The 12,756-nt window shown below is 51.3% G+C and overlaps 4 protein-coding genes across 4 annotated transcripts; 2 read left to right on the top strand and 2 right to left on the bottom strand.

The window, feature by feature from the left end:
• Positions 1–177: 177 nt before the first annotated feature.
• Positions 178–5,925, bottom strand: N7515_004416 (putative NF-X1 finger and helicase domain protein; the record flags this gene model as incomplete). Its single annotated transcript, XM_056665160.1, has 2 exons — positions 178–1,272; positions 2,179–5,925. The coding sequence occupies 2 exons, from the start codon at positions 5,923–5,925 to the stop codon at positions 178–180; spliced, it is 4,842 nt and encodes a 1,613-aa protein (XP_056522110.1).
• Positions 5,926–6,833: 908 nt separating this feature from the next.
• Positions 6,834–7,676, top strand: N7515_004415 (uncharacterized protein; the record flags this gene model as incomplete). Its single annotated transcript, XM_056665159.1, has 1 exon — positions 6,834–7,676. One exon carries the CDS (start codon positions 6,834–6,836, stop codon positions 7,674–7,676), a length of 843 nt encoding a protein of 280 aa, XP_056522109.1.
• A 1,317-nt stretch (positions 7,677–8,993) lies between these two features.
• N7515_004414 (DJ-1/PfpI family protein) lies at positions 8,994–9,686 on the top strand (the record flags this gene model as incomplete). Its single annotated transcript, XM_056665158.1, has 1 exon — positions 8,994–9,686. The coding sequence occupies one exon, from the start codon at positions 8,994–8,996 to the stop codon at positions 9,684–9,686; it is 693 nt and encodes a 230-aa protein (XP_056522108.1).
• A 699-nt stretch (positions 9,687–10,385) lies between these two features.
• N7515_004413 (acetolactate synthase catalytic subunit) lies at positions 10,386–12,753 on the bottom strand (the record flags this gene model as incomplete). The annotated part of the gene is made up of 6 exons (XM_056665157.1): positions 10,386–10,453; positions 10,509–10,759; positions 10,819–12,253; positions 12,311–12,378; positions 12,432–12,530; positions 12,593–12,753. 6 exons carry the CDS (start codon positions 12,751–12,753, stop codon positions 10,386–10,388), a joined length of 2,082 nt encoding a protein of 693 aa, XP_056522107.1.
• Between the last annotated feature and the right edge of the window lie 3 nt (positions 12,754–12,756).

Here is a 12,756-nt window from a genome sequence, read left to right as displayed (position 1 = left end):
ACTACGGCGGCGGATAGCGGCTGACAGATGTATGTTTACTTTACTTTCAAACATCCTTGATCTGAAGATCTCTCATATTGCTAGACAGTAAAACATAATTGACTAGATACTAAAACATCTTATGTCAATACTGCCCTTCACTCTTATTCTCGCCAATGCCCTCAAGAGGGGCGGTCCTCACACCTCCCAACCCATTGCTCGGGTCACACCCTCCGCCAATTCGTGGTCGTGGCCCCCCACTGGGGCACCACACTCCGGACAGTGTGTCATCTCGGTGGCTCCTCCACACTCCCCAATTGTAAAGGGATGGCCATTGCGACAGTAGTACCAATGGCCTGTTCCTAAGAACTCCCGACGCATGGCAGAGATAACTGCCATGCGTTCAGCGTTGGTAATGACCGTGCGGAATGTGCCCTTGTGCAGCATCTGGTCCACATCGTCAATCTCACTCGCCAATCCAACTGTTTGGGCTCGGTTAGGACTGCAAAGTTGCCTGGCTTTGGCGATTGCGCTGCGGCCGTTCTGCTTCATAACATTTGCCTTTGCGGGAGATGAACAAACAGCCGCCTCAAGGGCGTAAAACTGGGCGAGGAAGATATGACCCTCAGCTTGCTGCACAATGCGATGATGAGTCGAAGCTAGGTTGATGAGGGCCTGGCAGTCATCCTTGGCCTTCAGCAAATCAATGTCAAATGCCACGTCGCTGGGTTGCACGTGAGACACGAGAGTCATGAAGTCAACAAACAACGCAATGTCCAAACGAAGTATGAGGGCCGTCCCCTGCAAGAAGCCTTTGGTTTGAAGGACGCCGTCGAACTCAGCAGCGTAAGTGGCCGGATCCTTTCTTTTCTTTTGGGCGGCTTCAATCATCTTGCGAACCCTTTCAAATGGCTGCTCTTCAGGTTTCACACGACGCCGGTAATCTTCAACCTGCTTGCGTAGGGCAAGGATCCTATGCCAACGGCCGGGATATGTGTCCCGAATGATGTCAATCATAGCGTTGATTTGTTGGGTTCGTGTGCCACGCACCTCAATCACCGGTGGCCACGCAGACTTCTTCTGGCTTTCTGTTCTCTGCAGCTCTTGAATTGCATTGGGAAGTTCCTGTGCAAGAGGGACATATTCCCCATTAAGCACCAAAATCAGTTTTTTTGTCGACTCATCGAGGATAGCTCGGCGAACCAGGCGGCCATACCGAGAGATGTCTCTCAGTGGGCTGCGGCAGGTGGCACATGTCTTGATATCTTGGATGGAGAACGGGGTCGAAGACCCCTTGAGAGAGACAGGCCTGCTGTCAGAATTGACCACGTAATGACTCGCCATATCCATTTGCGAATCCATGCTTTCGACAGTCAAGAAATGTCCGCATTTGGGAAAGATGCATGGGTTCTTATCCAAGTTGACTTCCTCGTAGTTTTGGCCCAGAATGAAGTCAACCACTTGGCCCCTGATGTCTTTATTTCCACATGTTTGACAAAATGACGATGGGGGACACTTCTCCCCACACAACGATGGGCATTGGTGACCACAGTCCAGTTTCTTTGGGCATCGCTTGGAGCATGGGACGTGGTCGCAAGGGGCCGCACATGGCATGGCACAGCTACTGTGCGGACACTTGGAAAGACAGTTCTCTTCTGCGCATGGAGTACACGGCTCATAACACTTTCGTGGGCACTTGGAGTGGCCACAGTACACCTCGCATGGAGCTTGGCAAGGGGGACACGGGTCATCGTCATGGCAAGGTGCGCTGCAAGCATGCGCGCAAGTCGAATGGGGACGGGCACAGCGTTGCTCGCACTTTCCATGGTCATGTTGAATGCCCTCATGTGTGACATAGAGGCAGCGGTAACACAGTCTCTTGCAGCCGTGTCCACAAGGCAATGGACTGCGGCAGGGAACGTCGCAACGATAGTCCTTGGATTCCACATTAACGAAGCATGGAAGCTGGACGACATGATCGCAACCTGGGATCCTCTTTTCGACACGTACCACGCAGCGGACTGTCGAGAGATCTTGGCTCTGCCAACACGGCAGGTTTGGCATTGCATGACCGCAGAGAAGTGTTCGCTCTTTCTGATAAACGTTGATTAAGCACTTTTCTGGACAAGTTTCGCCGCACCGCTTCGGGCATGAATGATCACAACCGCTGAGCGATCGAGTGCAAGGTTCCAGGCAAACAACAGTGTTGTGGAGAAGATTAGAATGGCATTTCTGGAAGCAGGCGTGTCCACACGCCAGTCGGTTCACACAGCGCATGCGGCAGCCTCCTTCGGGGGAGACCTTTGGGAAGTCCTCAGCTGTTGAGACCGTGATTGGAGTCTTTGGGTGGCGAGGGCATTGCAGCTCTAGGGCCTTCCCAATGTTATCATTTTGCTTCAGCATTCTGACGACCCGGGCCCACATGGGAACATGGATGGAGGTTGCTGAATTGCCGATGATGTACATGCCGTGCTGTGCTCTGGACAGCAAGACATTGATGCGATTCGAAGTGCGTAGAAAGCCGCACCTATTCTGCGGGTTGCTTCTGACAAGAGAGATCACGACGACTTTAGCCTCTTCGCCTTGAAAGTTGTCCACGGTGGCCACACGAAGAGTCTGCGATAAAGTTGCTTTGACCTTGGGCTTTGGAACACTTCCAATCTCCCCGAGACCAGCCTGCTCAAGGTCATTTTTATCGCGATCGCCAATTATGATGGCGCATAACTGAGTGAGTCTCTTCCGTAGACGGAAGAGTTGGCCCAGGTATGGAGTCAAGACCGCAATATCTCCATGATTGTATTCGCCCTGCTGAACGAGATGATTGACGAGTGCAACAGTCATGTTGATCTCGTATTCGTTCCAGTGTGAGGTTGACATTGGATCGTCGTCCGAGGATCCTCCCTCTCTGTGGCGATGATCCAACCAGAATAGCCGTTTCTTTACTCCTTTGACCTCCGGGTACTCTGCCACGGATGGATCATCCTTCAATTTCGGATAACTTGTCTCACGGATCAGTCGAGCAATAGATGGGTGCATTCGGCGCTGGGTTTCCAATGTGCTGAATGGAATTGCACAGTCCATGGGACTTGTCTTTTTGCTCACTAATCTTTCGAAGAGAGAGACATCGAGTGAATACTTTTTGCCACCCTGATTGTTGTCGCTGGAAAGCTCGTAATTCTGGACTTGAGGACGAAGCTGTTGCTGATCGCCGATGAGGACCGCATGTTCAACAGAAGGTAGAAACGCGGTAAGGAGGTGTGACTCAAGAACTTCACCAGCTTCTTCACACAGCATGAACTTGCATGGAAGTCTGCGGAACATATCCAGTCTGCGAGCAAGTCCCGCGGTTGTGACGCCAATGACATCGGCTGTATACAAGCAGCGAAGATGCGTCTCATCCTGCACGTTATCATATGCGATTTTTGCTTTCCTATGCGACGAAACGATCCCCATCAGCCTATGTTCCACCTCAGTTCGACAGCCACGGTACCAGTGGTTGTAGAGACGCTGGCGTTCTGTGTGGGACATGTCAGAGAGATTGACGTTCTGGAGTTGCTCCCAAGACCGGCCAGTCACACTGTTCTTTGGGCCCGAATTAAGCCAGGTCTTGATGACACCTTGGGGGTTGTCGGGCTTCACTCCCCGGAATCCATCTTCCTGGGACGTGGAGAACAGCTGATCGTGGTGGTGAGGGTAGTTCCGTTGAATATGAGACTTGAGACTCTTAATAGGAACCCCCACTTCTCTTTTCAGTTTGAGCTCGCGGAATTCTTCCTCACACATTGAGAGCCTCTCAGCTGTGTTCCATCGTTCCTTTCGTTCCATCTTTGTTCTTGGCGAATCTTTTGCAGCCGTCTGAAGGTTGAACTTGTCCAACCTCTCAGACTTCGATTGAGACCCAATGCGAATGATTTGAGATGTGACTTTGTTGTCAAGTAAAGCCTCGAGAAGCTGGTCGAGGGCATGATTGGTATACGTGACACATAGTATGGGCCCCAGTCCTGTTCCGCCCACATTATTGTTTTCCAGAAGAACTTTGATAAGCGCCACACCCGTGTAGCTCTTGCCAGTACCAGGTGGCCCTTGGATCAATGCAAACCTTTGCTTCAGACAATTGACCAAGGCGTCGGCCTGTGCACGGTCCAGCTCTGTATGGTCTTGCACATATTGCATGTCCACCGGCGCATTAGAGCGAACCCAGAAGTTGGTTTTATTGTTCATGAGACAGCGCAGATTAAATGCAAAGCCGTCTTTCATTGCATACGACGGAGGAAGAATATCGGGTGGATGCTTGGCAGCCCAAGGGACGAAAAGCTCCGCGAAAGGCAGACTTGGGGTCTTCTTCATTGTCTGAAGTGCTCGAAGAGTTGGCTCAAAAGACGGAAGCATGACTCCCGGGAACTCAACAAGGGAGACCTCGGGGGTTTTCAGGGGACTATAAAGGTCCAGAAGCGCTGTGACGCTGGCCTGCGTAGGATCAACCAGCATCAAAGCAATCGAGCCAGTCTTGGGACTCTTCCATGGGGTTTTGAGCACTGTTCTATCTTGTGGAGGGAGGAGCTCCGGCGGCAAGGAAGCGTGTCCATTCCGTCTAGGCGACATGTCACGGCGTGTCACAGTGGCAAACAGCACCAGATTTTTTCGAATGATCAGACACACAAGCGCGCCTGGCTGTAGTCGCTTGGAGTTCTGCCACCATATCTCGCGGGCTGCAAATGTTTGACCCTTCACAGCTGCAGGCTGAGGGAATTCAACTTCGAAGTAATGACCCCATAGCCAATTGAATCCCATGTTAACCACTTTGGACCCAGGGTACATGAACTTTCGCAACTGAGGCTGCTGGGGACGCGGGTTCAGTTCGTGATAGATGGCATCTCGTAGCTGGCCAACAGTGTCCTCTCGCAATAAACGGAAATTTCGGTCCAGCAAACCGACGATGCCACCAACATGCCATTGGCGTGGGTCATTGACAGGCAAATATTCCGACTTGAGACTCGAAATCTCTTCGAAGGTGGGCATAATCTGGATCGCACAGATGTCGTCAAAATCGTTGTTGTGTCTGTCTCCAGGACGCTCGCGCGGCGCAGCAAAGGCAGCATCGGTCCCCTTCCGTTCTTTCTCTGGTTTACCCGCTGGAAGTGACTTCCCACCCTCCAATCGCCGGAGGACCCGATCAAGATGCAGCCGAGACCGATGGAGTTTGGAACCCATGCCCTCCTTAGCATTCATAAAGGTGAAAACGGCTTCAAACCTTCCTGCCACGGTATGAAGGCAGTCGCGAATAGGTGCCGTGGAGTTGAGGTCGACAATGCCGGAGAATGTGTGTAGAGATGCCTCTAGCAACATTGCACTGCCTTCGTTTGTGATGTCGGTCTCAAGCACTCCACAGACGAAATTGAGCCATCGTGCTGCTCTGGTTCCGTCAATGCCGAACAGGACATTGTAAATCGTGCCCACTGCCTGCTCCAATACCAGCGAGGAGAGAACCTCGGGATTTGAGATGGTCTGAAGGCACGGAAGCACTTGCGTCTTGAATATGATGTCCCTTGTTTCCTCGTCCATAGCTTCAAAGTTCCCGTTGACAACATCCAGAATCAATCGCAGGCCATCTTCACTGGCCAATACCCGGATGACTTCTTGTCGCGCACTCGCATCAGACTCGATCAATCGCTTCGCTTCCTGGAAGAGAGTAGCTGTCTTCCAAAAGGAGGGGCGAATGGACGCTGTGCCACATGGAATGCCTCTCTGCCATTCTCTTATAGCTTTGTCTGTATTTGGCAAGCCACCAGCTGGTGCTCGCCGGATATCAGGCGGTTGGGTAGGGCGTGGGGTCTGATTTGCTGGAGTCACGGTGTTGCGATTTTGAGCATTGCTCACATGGGGGAACTTGCAATTCCTCCACGTGCATTTTCCCCGAGCAAAGTCACGGCAGATTCTATTACCCATCGATTAGTATATACAGGCATAGTAAGAAAGACCTGGAACGTACTTTTGAGAATCCATGGTCGTGTATGGTTGAAGGTGGCTGATGAAGTTGGGTAACTCGAGAGAGGAACGATCTGTGCGATATCGAAGAGATAGTTGAGAGGGGGAAGTATGTGACAAAGAGATAGGGAGGTTTAGGATGGTTGCCAATAATGCACTAAGCTTTGTTTGCTTCCAAGGTTGCTGTGATCGATGATGTGAATTTTGAGACACGTAGGTGCGTACCTAACATCAACGAATATCTAACATCGATGGAGCAAAGAAGTAGGTAGTGGGAGGTAGAAACAATCGAGGGAGAGAAATTCCCTGAAATAGTCCGTATCATGTGGTATCATGTGCTTAGACGATAGAGATGTGATTCTTTCCTCTTTGGGTTGTTCCTGAGATAAGTTTACCCACTCCGATCCATGGTTCCTTCCACGTGGATTTGATGGTCATATCAAGAGCTTAGAGCGTAGCGATGTGAAGCACCCCCTTTCGCTCTGTGCATCTGACTGCTTAGCCCATATTTCCCTCGGAGCCATTGGACCTACATAGAGCCGGTAAGTTCACGAGCCTAGAATAAACACAGTCCTCGATATAGAGCGACTACATCAGGTGACATTGTCTTTTCAAACCAATCAAATTCAAATGTTGGCGTACTGGTTGGGCACAGAGGCAATCCATTAGGCAACCAGTAATCCTTGCAGGGCAGTAGGAGCGGTTTTATTCACCTTCTAAAGGGGCGCCTAGTTTTGCTTCTATCTTTCCACCTCCGCCGCTTCAAAGACTAATTGGCAATTTGGCCCCCTCCCGTGCACGCCTACGAGGTGGGTGTCTATCTGTTCTTTGGTGTCTCAACGATTGACACGGCAAAGTTTACTCGCGCGATGTCGACCCGACCAAATTCTGGCCAGCAACTGGAGGTGCTGGAGAGCAACGAAGTCTACGAAGACTCAGATAAAGGCTTCCATTTCGCAGGTACTCTCGTCGTGTATCAGATGAAGGGGAATTTGTACCACGCAATGCTAAAAGCTCGTTACTCTTCCCCTTCAAATATCAATACAGAGGATTTTATGAACATCATCCAAATTCCTAGCTCGGCCTACAATCCAAAATTTTCTGTCGAGTTTACGCCAGCGCCTCAATCCCTGCCCAACAATTACTTTGTCAAAAAGCCTCAACTGATCAGTTACGATCGAATCAGTCAAGGGCCTCGGCCTGATTCCATTGCAGAGGACCTCCTCAAGGAAGCAAGATTTTACGAACTCTTAAAGCAGCGCCCACATCCGAATATCGCTAAATATCTCGGTTGCCAGGTTTCTGACGGCACAATCACGGGTCTTTGCCTTGAGAGATACCCCCACACGCTGATGGAAGAGGTCAACCCACGCGGCCTCATGAAGAGAAAACTGAGAAGCACGCGGCAAGCGACGGAGGACTATAGTTCTGTTCTCACAGACATCGAGAGCGGGATCAGGCATCTTCATTCGCTTGGGTGGGTTCATAACGACATCAATCCAAGCAACATAATGATTGAAAATCATCGGGCAATCATCATCGATTTTGGTTCTTGCCGGAGGTTAGGAGATAGCCTAGAAGATGTCGGCCGTACTTACGAATGGTACGATGAGAAGGTACAGCATTCTCTTTTCGAGAATGACCTAAATGCCTTAGAGGAGATTCGCATCTGGCTTGGTATCAGTTCACGAGCATTCCAGTTTGGTGCCTAGTACTTTCCAGGTAAGTTTTATCTATGTGCTCTTACACTGCTTTTCGAGCCATCCTCCCTGGTTGTGCTAATCTGTAACAAGATAGGGTCAGAGTAACAAGTCTTCCAATTGTTTTCATATGTAGTAGAGCAATGTGAAGCTGCAGATGTCTGTTCTTTTAGTCTGGCCCTGTTTCAGGCAATTTTGTTATTTTTGAACTATAGCCGAGATCGTTCTTTCCAAATGCGAGTAATGCGCGCATAAAGGTTGTTGTTAATGTAGGCAGATAGCTTTGATTGGTGCTGTGTTGGCATGGTAACGTCTTTCAGGCGGAACTTGTACGATGGAGGTCGTGCTCAGTGAGCTATCTAGTCAGAGCGCTTAGGTCAAGCTCAGTGAGTAAGATCAGGCTACTCAGTGAGCAAATCAGAGGGCTCAGGCGACGCTCAGTGTTACCTCAGTTACCTCAGCCGTCCCCCAAAAAAAGGCGGTGGCATCTGCATTCCACCGCCTGTCAGTGAGCAAGCAAAAGGCGGCAAGGACTAGTACTACTGACTCATGTACTGAGCACTAAGACGGAAAGGGAACGCCAAGAAGTGGCAGAGGGAATCAAGTACGTAGGCGATATTCTCGGGGCATCCGTTTGACCCCTGATTCTACACTAGCGGATCACCCTGTGAGGGAACCGTATCTACCCGCATAGAACCTCGAAGGCTCGAAGAGAACCTCAATTGACAGATTGTCATTGAGGAAATCGTCTTGATGATTTGATCAGAACGGCTTCAAGTCGCCAAAAGAGGAAAGTTATCAAATGCAGGTTCTGCGGGTCGATGAGGCCAAACCTCAAGGAACCTCTTTCAGGTTAGATTCAGGTTGGAAAGGTTGGAACCTGTGGGCAGTTCACAGCCAGGTCTGATTCCTGTCATTCCAAGCCGTTGCACAAGTGACAAAAAGTGGGTTGAAATTCGATCAGCAAGCCAGGATCTATAAGGCGTCCAATGGGATATCAGCCACCTGCTGCCAAGCAAGAGCCAAGAACGTGCAGACTGCCCCGTTCAATGAGATTACTCATCATGAGCCATCTCTGACCATATTTGCTCCGAGGTATAACGCACCGCGGCTTTCTAACGCCATCTAAGCAGATTAATAGTGGGCTCCAGGATTTCTACCCCCCACTCCTTCGGGAGGTCCAGGGACGCAGTTTACACCTGCGAACCATAGGGCTTTATATAAAACTACCTACTAACTATCCCCCACTCCCTCAACTTCCCTCGCATCCGCCAAAGCAGAATTGCCACTATACATCTCAAAAGCCAAGTTGAGACCATTCAATCAATCATGTCATCAGAGTCTCCGAACCAGTACTACAGGGTCGGGGTCCTCCTGTTTCCCGGAAATGATATCCTCGACTTTGCAGGTCCAATCGAGGTCTTGTCTCATGTCTCGCACAATCGCAACCCAGAGGAGCCGGACAAAATGTTCGAGATCAAGACCATCGCTAGCACTCATACAACTCGTGCCGCGCAGGCACTCACTGTTCAGGCAGAGATTCTCTTGCCAGACGCCATCGACAAGATCTCGGACTTCGATATACTGGTCATCCCAGGTGGCCCACCGTCCGCTTTGCAGCTGCTTGTTGAGAACAATGCACCAGAGTTGGAATTGATACGGAAGTTCGCAGCTCTACCTGGCGACAGAATCTTGTTCTCAGTCTGCACCGGCGCCCATCTCCTCGGTGCTGCGGGTGTACTCGCCGGAATGACCGTGTCAACCCACCATCGCGGTCTGGACTCTTTGCGTGATATTTGTGCTCGTTCCAATGGCTCAGATGAGCCTGCTACGGTTGTAACCCACCAGAGATATGTCGACGGGGGTACGCTGAAGAAGGGACGCGGTGTCAGACTCATTACTTCTGGAGGGATCAGCTCAGGCTTGGACGCAAGTTGCTATATTGTCAGCCAACTGGCGGGGCATGACATGGCGGCTTACCTAGCTCGAGTCATGGAATATGATTGGCGTGAGCTCAAATGATGAGCTGAAGATATAGTCAAAGGAGGTGCCGCAGTGTTGACCATGTACCAGTTTACAATACCTACGATCCTGAGTACAGAAGGAGAACTACCTTTTGTTTACGTACTTAACTTTGGTCGGTCAGACAATACATGGATGGTCATGTAGACTTTCTTTTAGCACATCTCGCATGTCACCCCCCCCCCCCCCCCCCCCCCCCCCAGGCCAGACCGCATGTCACGCTGCAGCAGAAGACTGAACGTGGTGACTAGGATGGTCAATAACTCGAAAGTGCCTACCTAAGACCATGGAATACCAAAGACATTAATGCGTTCAATGACTACCTGCTCCTATTTAATGAAACTCAAATGTCTCAATTCCCCATACCCCGTCGAGGGATCCAGAATATCGATGATTATATACAAGAGGAACAACCTGGGCCTGGCAAGAAAGAACCCGACTGATCAGGGCACGAGAATCACGTGAATCACCATGCTTGTTTCCGGGAGACTTTTGGGTGAAGGGCAACACGTCATCAGGTGTGAAAACCTGTAATTACCAGCTTTCCTGCCGAAGACGCCCCCAAGAGCAATCTTGTGAAGAGATTTGTTGGTTATGTTTCAACAGATATTGCCCCAATCGCTTTTGGTAAACCGGCCAAGAAACGCCATGGATATCAAAGTACAAAATATGATAGTCGAAGTGACATTGGCTGGCCACCTACTCCGTCCGGACATGGAAGTCCACATTACGCTGGCGCATCAAATCCTTGCGCTCGAGGTCCTTGGCTGTAATAAATGCGTTAGTAATTTGCATTGGAATATTTGTTAAGAGTCTGCATACCTTCGTCGTAGACCAGGAACTCGTGGAGTCCACGGCCGGAAGGCACCATAGGAAGAACGGGCACCTTGCGGTCAGTGATAATCTCCAGAAGAGCAGGCCCATCGTGCTCAATCAGCCACTTCAGCTTCTCCTCAAGCTCGGAGGGCTTGAAGCACTGGTCGGCGGCGACACGCATAGCCTTAGCGAGAGGAACGAATTCGGGGTTCTGCTGGTGAGTGTGGGAGTAACGATCCTCGTAGAAAAGGTTTTGCCTGGGAGAGAAGAGTCAGTCAAAGGTCAATGCTGATAGTGTGACAAGGCGGGACTGTACCATTGCGTGACCATGCCCTGCTCCTCGTTGTTGAGCAGGAGAACCTTGACACCAATGCCGAACTGAGCAGCAGTTGAAAGCTCAGTGAGTGTCATGTTGAAAGAAGCATCGCCATCAATGTCGATGACGAGGCAGTCCGGACGAGCGACCTTAGCTCCGAGAGCGGCGGGGAGACCGTAACCCATTGTTCCAAGACCACCGGAGGTGATCATGGTACGAGGGTGACGCCAGCGGAAGTGCTGGGCAGTCCACATCTGATGTTGTCCGACACCAGTAGTGATGATGGTCTTCTCCTTCATGTGGGCGGTAAGATCGCTGAGCTTCTCGATAACAGCCTGGGGCTTGATGGGACCACTCTCGGTCTGGCGGTCGTAGAGCGAGAGAGGGAAACGCTTCTTCCAGTCGTTGATCTGCTCGAACCACTCGGGACGTTCGGGGACAGCCTTGACCTGGGGCAGAAGGAGACGGAGGTTGTCGGCACAGTCACCCTCCACGGCTTCGTTGGCCTGGACGACCTTGTTAATGTTCTTCGGCATAATCTCGAAGTGTACAATACCACCACGACCCTCAGTAGCGGCGAGCTTGGCTTGAGGCGCAAACTTGGGAATGCTCAGAGTTACACGGTCGTCAAAACGGGCACCAACAGCAATGATGAGATCGGCCTCCTGCATGGCCATGTTGGCGTAAGCAGAGCCGTGCATGCCCAGCATGTGGAGGGCCTTAGGATCCAACTCGTCAAACCCACCAAGTCCCTGGAGGGTGGTGGTGACAGGGATGCATGCCTTTTCGGCAAACTCCTTCAGAATCTCGGGACCATCGGGGCGAGCAAGGAGACCTTGGCCGACGTAAAGGACGGGCTTCTTGGCAACGTTGACGAGGTTGGCAACACGGCCGATAGTGCTCTCGAGCTGCTTCTGGCGCATGTCACGAGCAGCAACGGTCGCTGCACTGGGGAGCGAGGGGATGGTGCTGTGCATGGGAATGGGATTTCGGAGAATGCCAGCTGTGACATCCTTGGGTAGGTCGACCAGGACGGGACCAGGGCGGCCGCTGGTGGCGATCTCGAAAGCCTCCTGAATGCGGCGAGGCAGCTCACCGACGGACTTGACCATCACGTTCCACTTGGTGCAGGCACGAGAGATGCCGATCACATCGGCTTCCTGGAAAGAATCGGTTCCGATAGCGCTGGTGGGAACCTGTCCACAGAAAACGACCATCGGGGTGCCATCAGACATAGCATCTTGCATAGGGGTAATAACATTGGTAGCACCGGGGCCAGAGGTAACAAGAACGACACCGGGCTTGCCAGAGGCACGGGCGTAACCCTCGGCCATATGGCCGGCACCCTGTTCGTGCTTAGGAAGGATAAAGTCGAAGTGCTTCGAGTTGTAGATGGCATCGAAGACGGGAAGAATGGCACCACCGGGGTAACCGACTGGATTTCAAGTATCAGAATCAGCCAATTCTACAACGTCAATCGTAAAGAACTTACAGATGTGCTTGACACCCTGGCGAAGCATCATCTCGTGGAAGATCTCTCCACCACTCATCCCAACCATTCTTTTCCAACTCGTCAGTATTGGTGTATCTCGACATTGAGCAGGCTAACATACGAGTCATCAAGCTCGGGGAGCTGGCGATGTTGCAAGGGAGAGATCTCATTGCGGTGAGGTTCCTGGTTGAACGAGGGACTGGGAACGGGTCTGGACTCGCTAGCGATTGATTTAATTAGTAACGAGCTACGAGTTCATCGTCGAACGTATGAGAAACTCACGGAGCTGGAGCTGAAGCCGTGCTCTGACAACGTTTCTGAATAGAGCGGTGGGGCGAAGCAGCCAAAGCCACAAACGAGGTCGAAAAAGTCCGACGTCCGGCAAGATGCCTCTGGAGGTGGAAAGCGCGCAGGGCGCTTTGTGATGGTCTTAAAGGCATCATTGT

Source organism: Penicillium bovifimosum, assembly GCF_028826915.1.
Source record: "Penicillium bovifimosum strain IBT 22155 chromosome Unknown utg000004l_segment0_segment0, whole genome shotgun sequence".
In the NCBI taxonomy this organism is placed as follows: domain Eukaryota; kingdom Fungi; phylum Ascomycota; class Eurotiomycetes; order Eurotiales; family Aspergillaceae; genus Penicillium; species Penicillium bovifimosum.
This window is presented reverse-complemented; position numbering and strand designations above follow the sequence as displayed.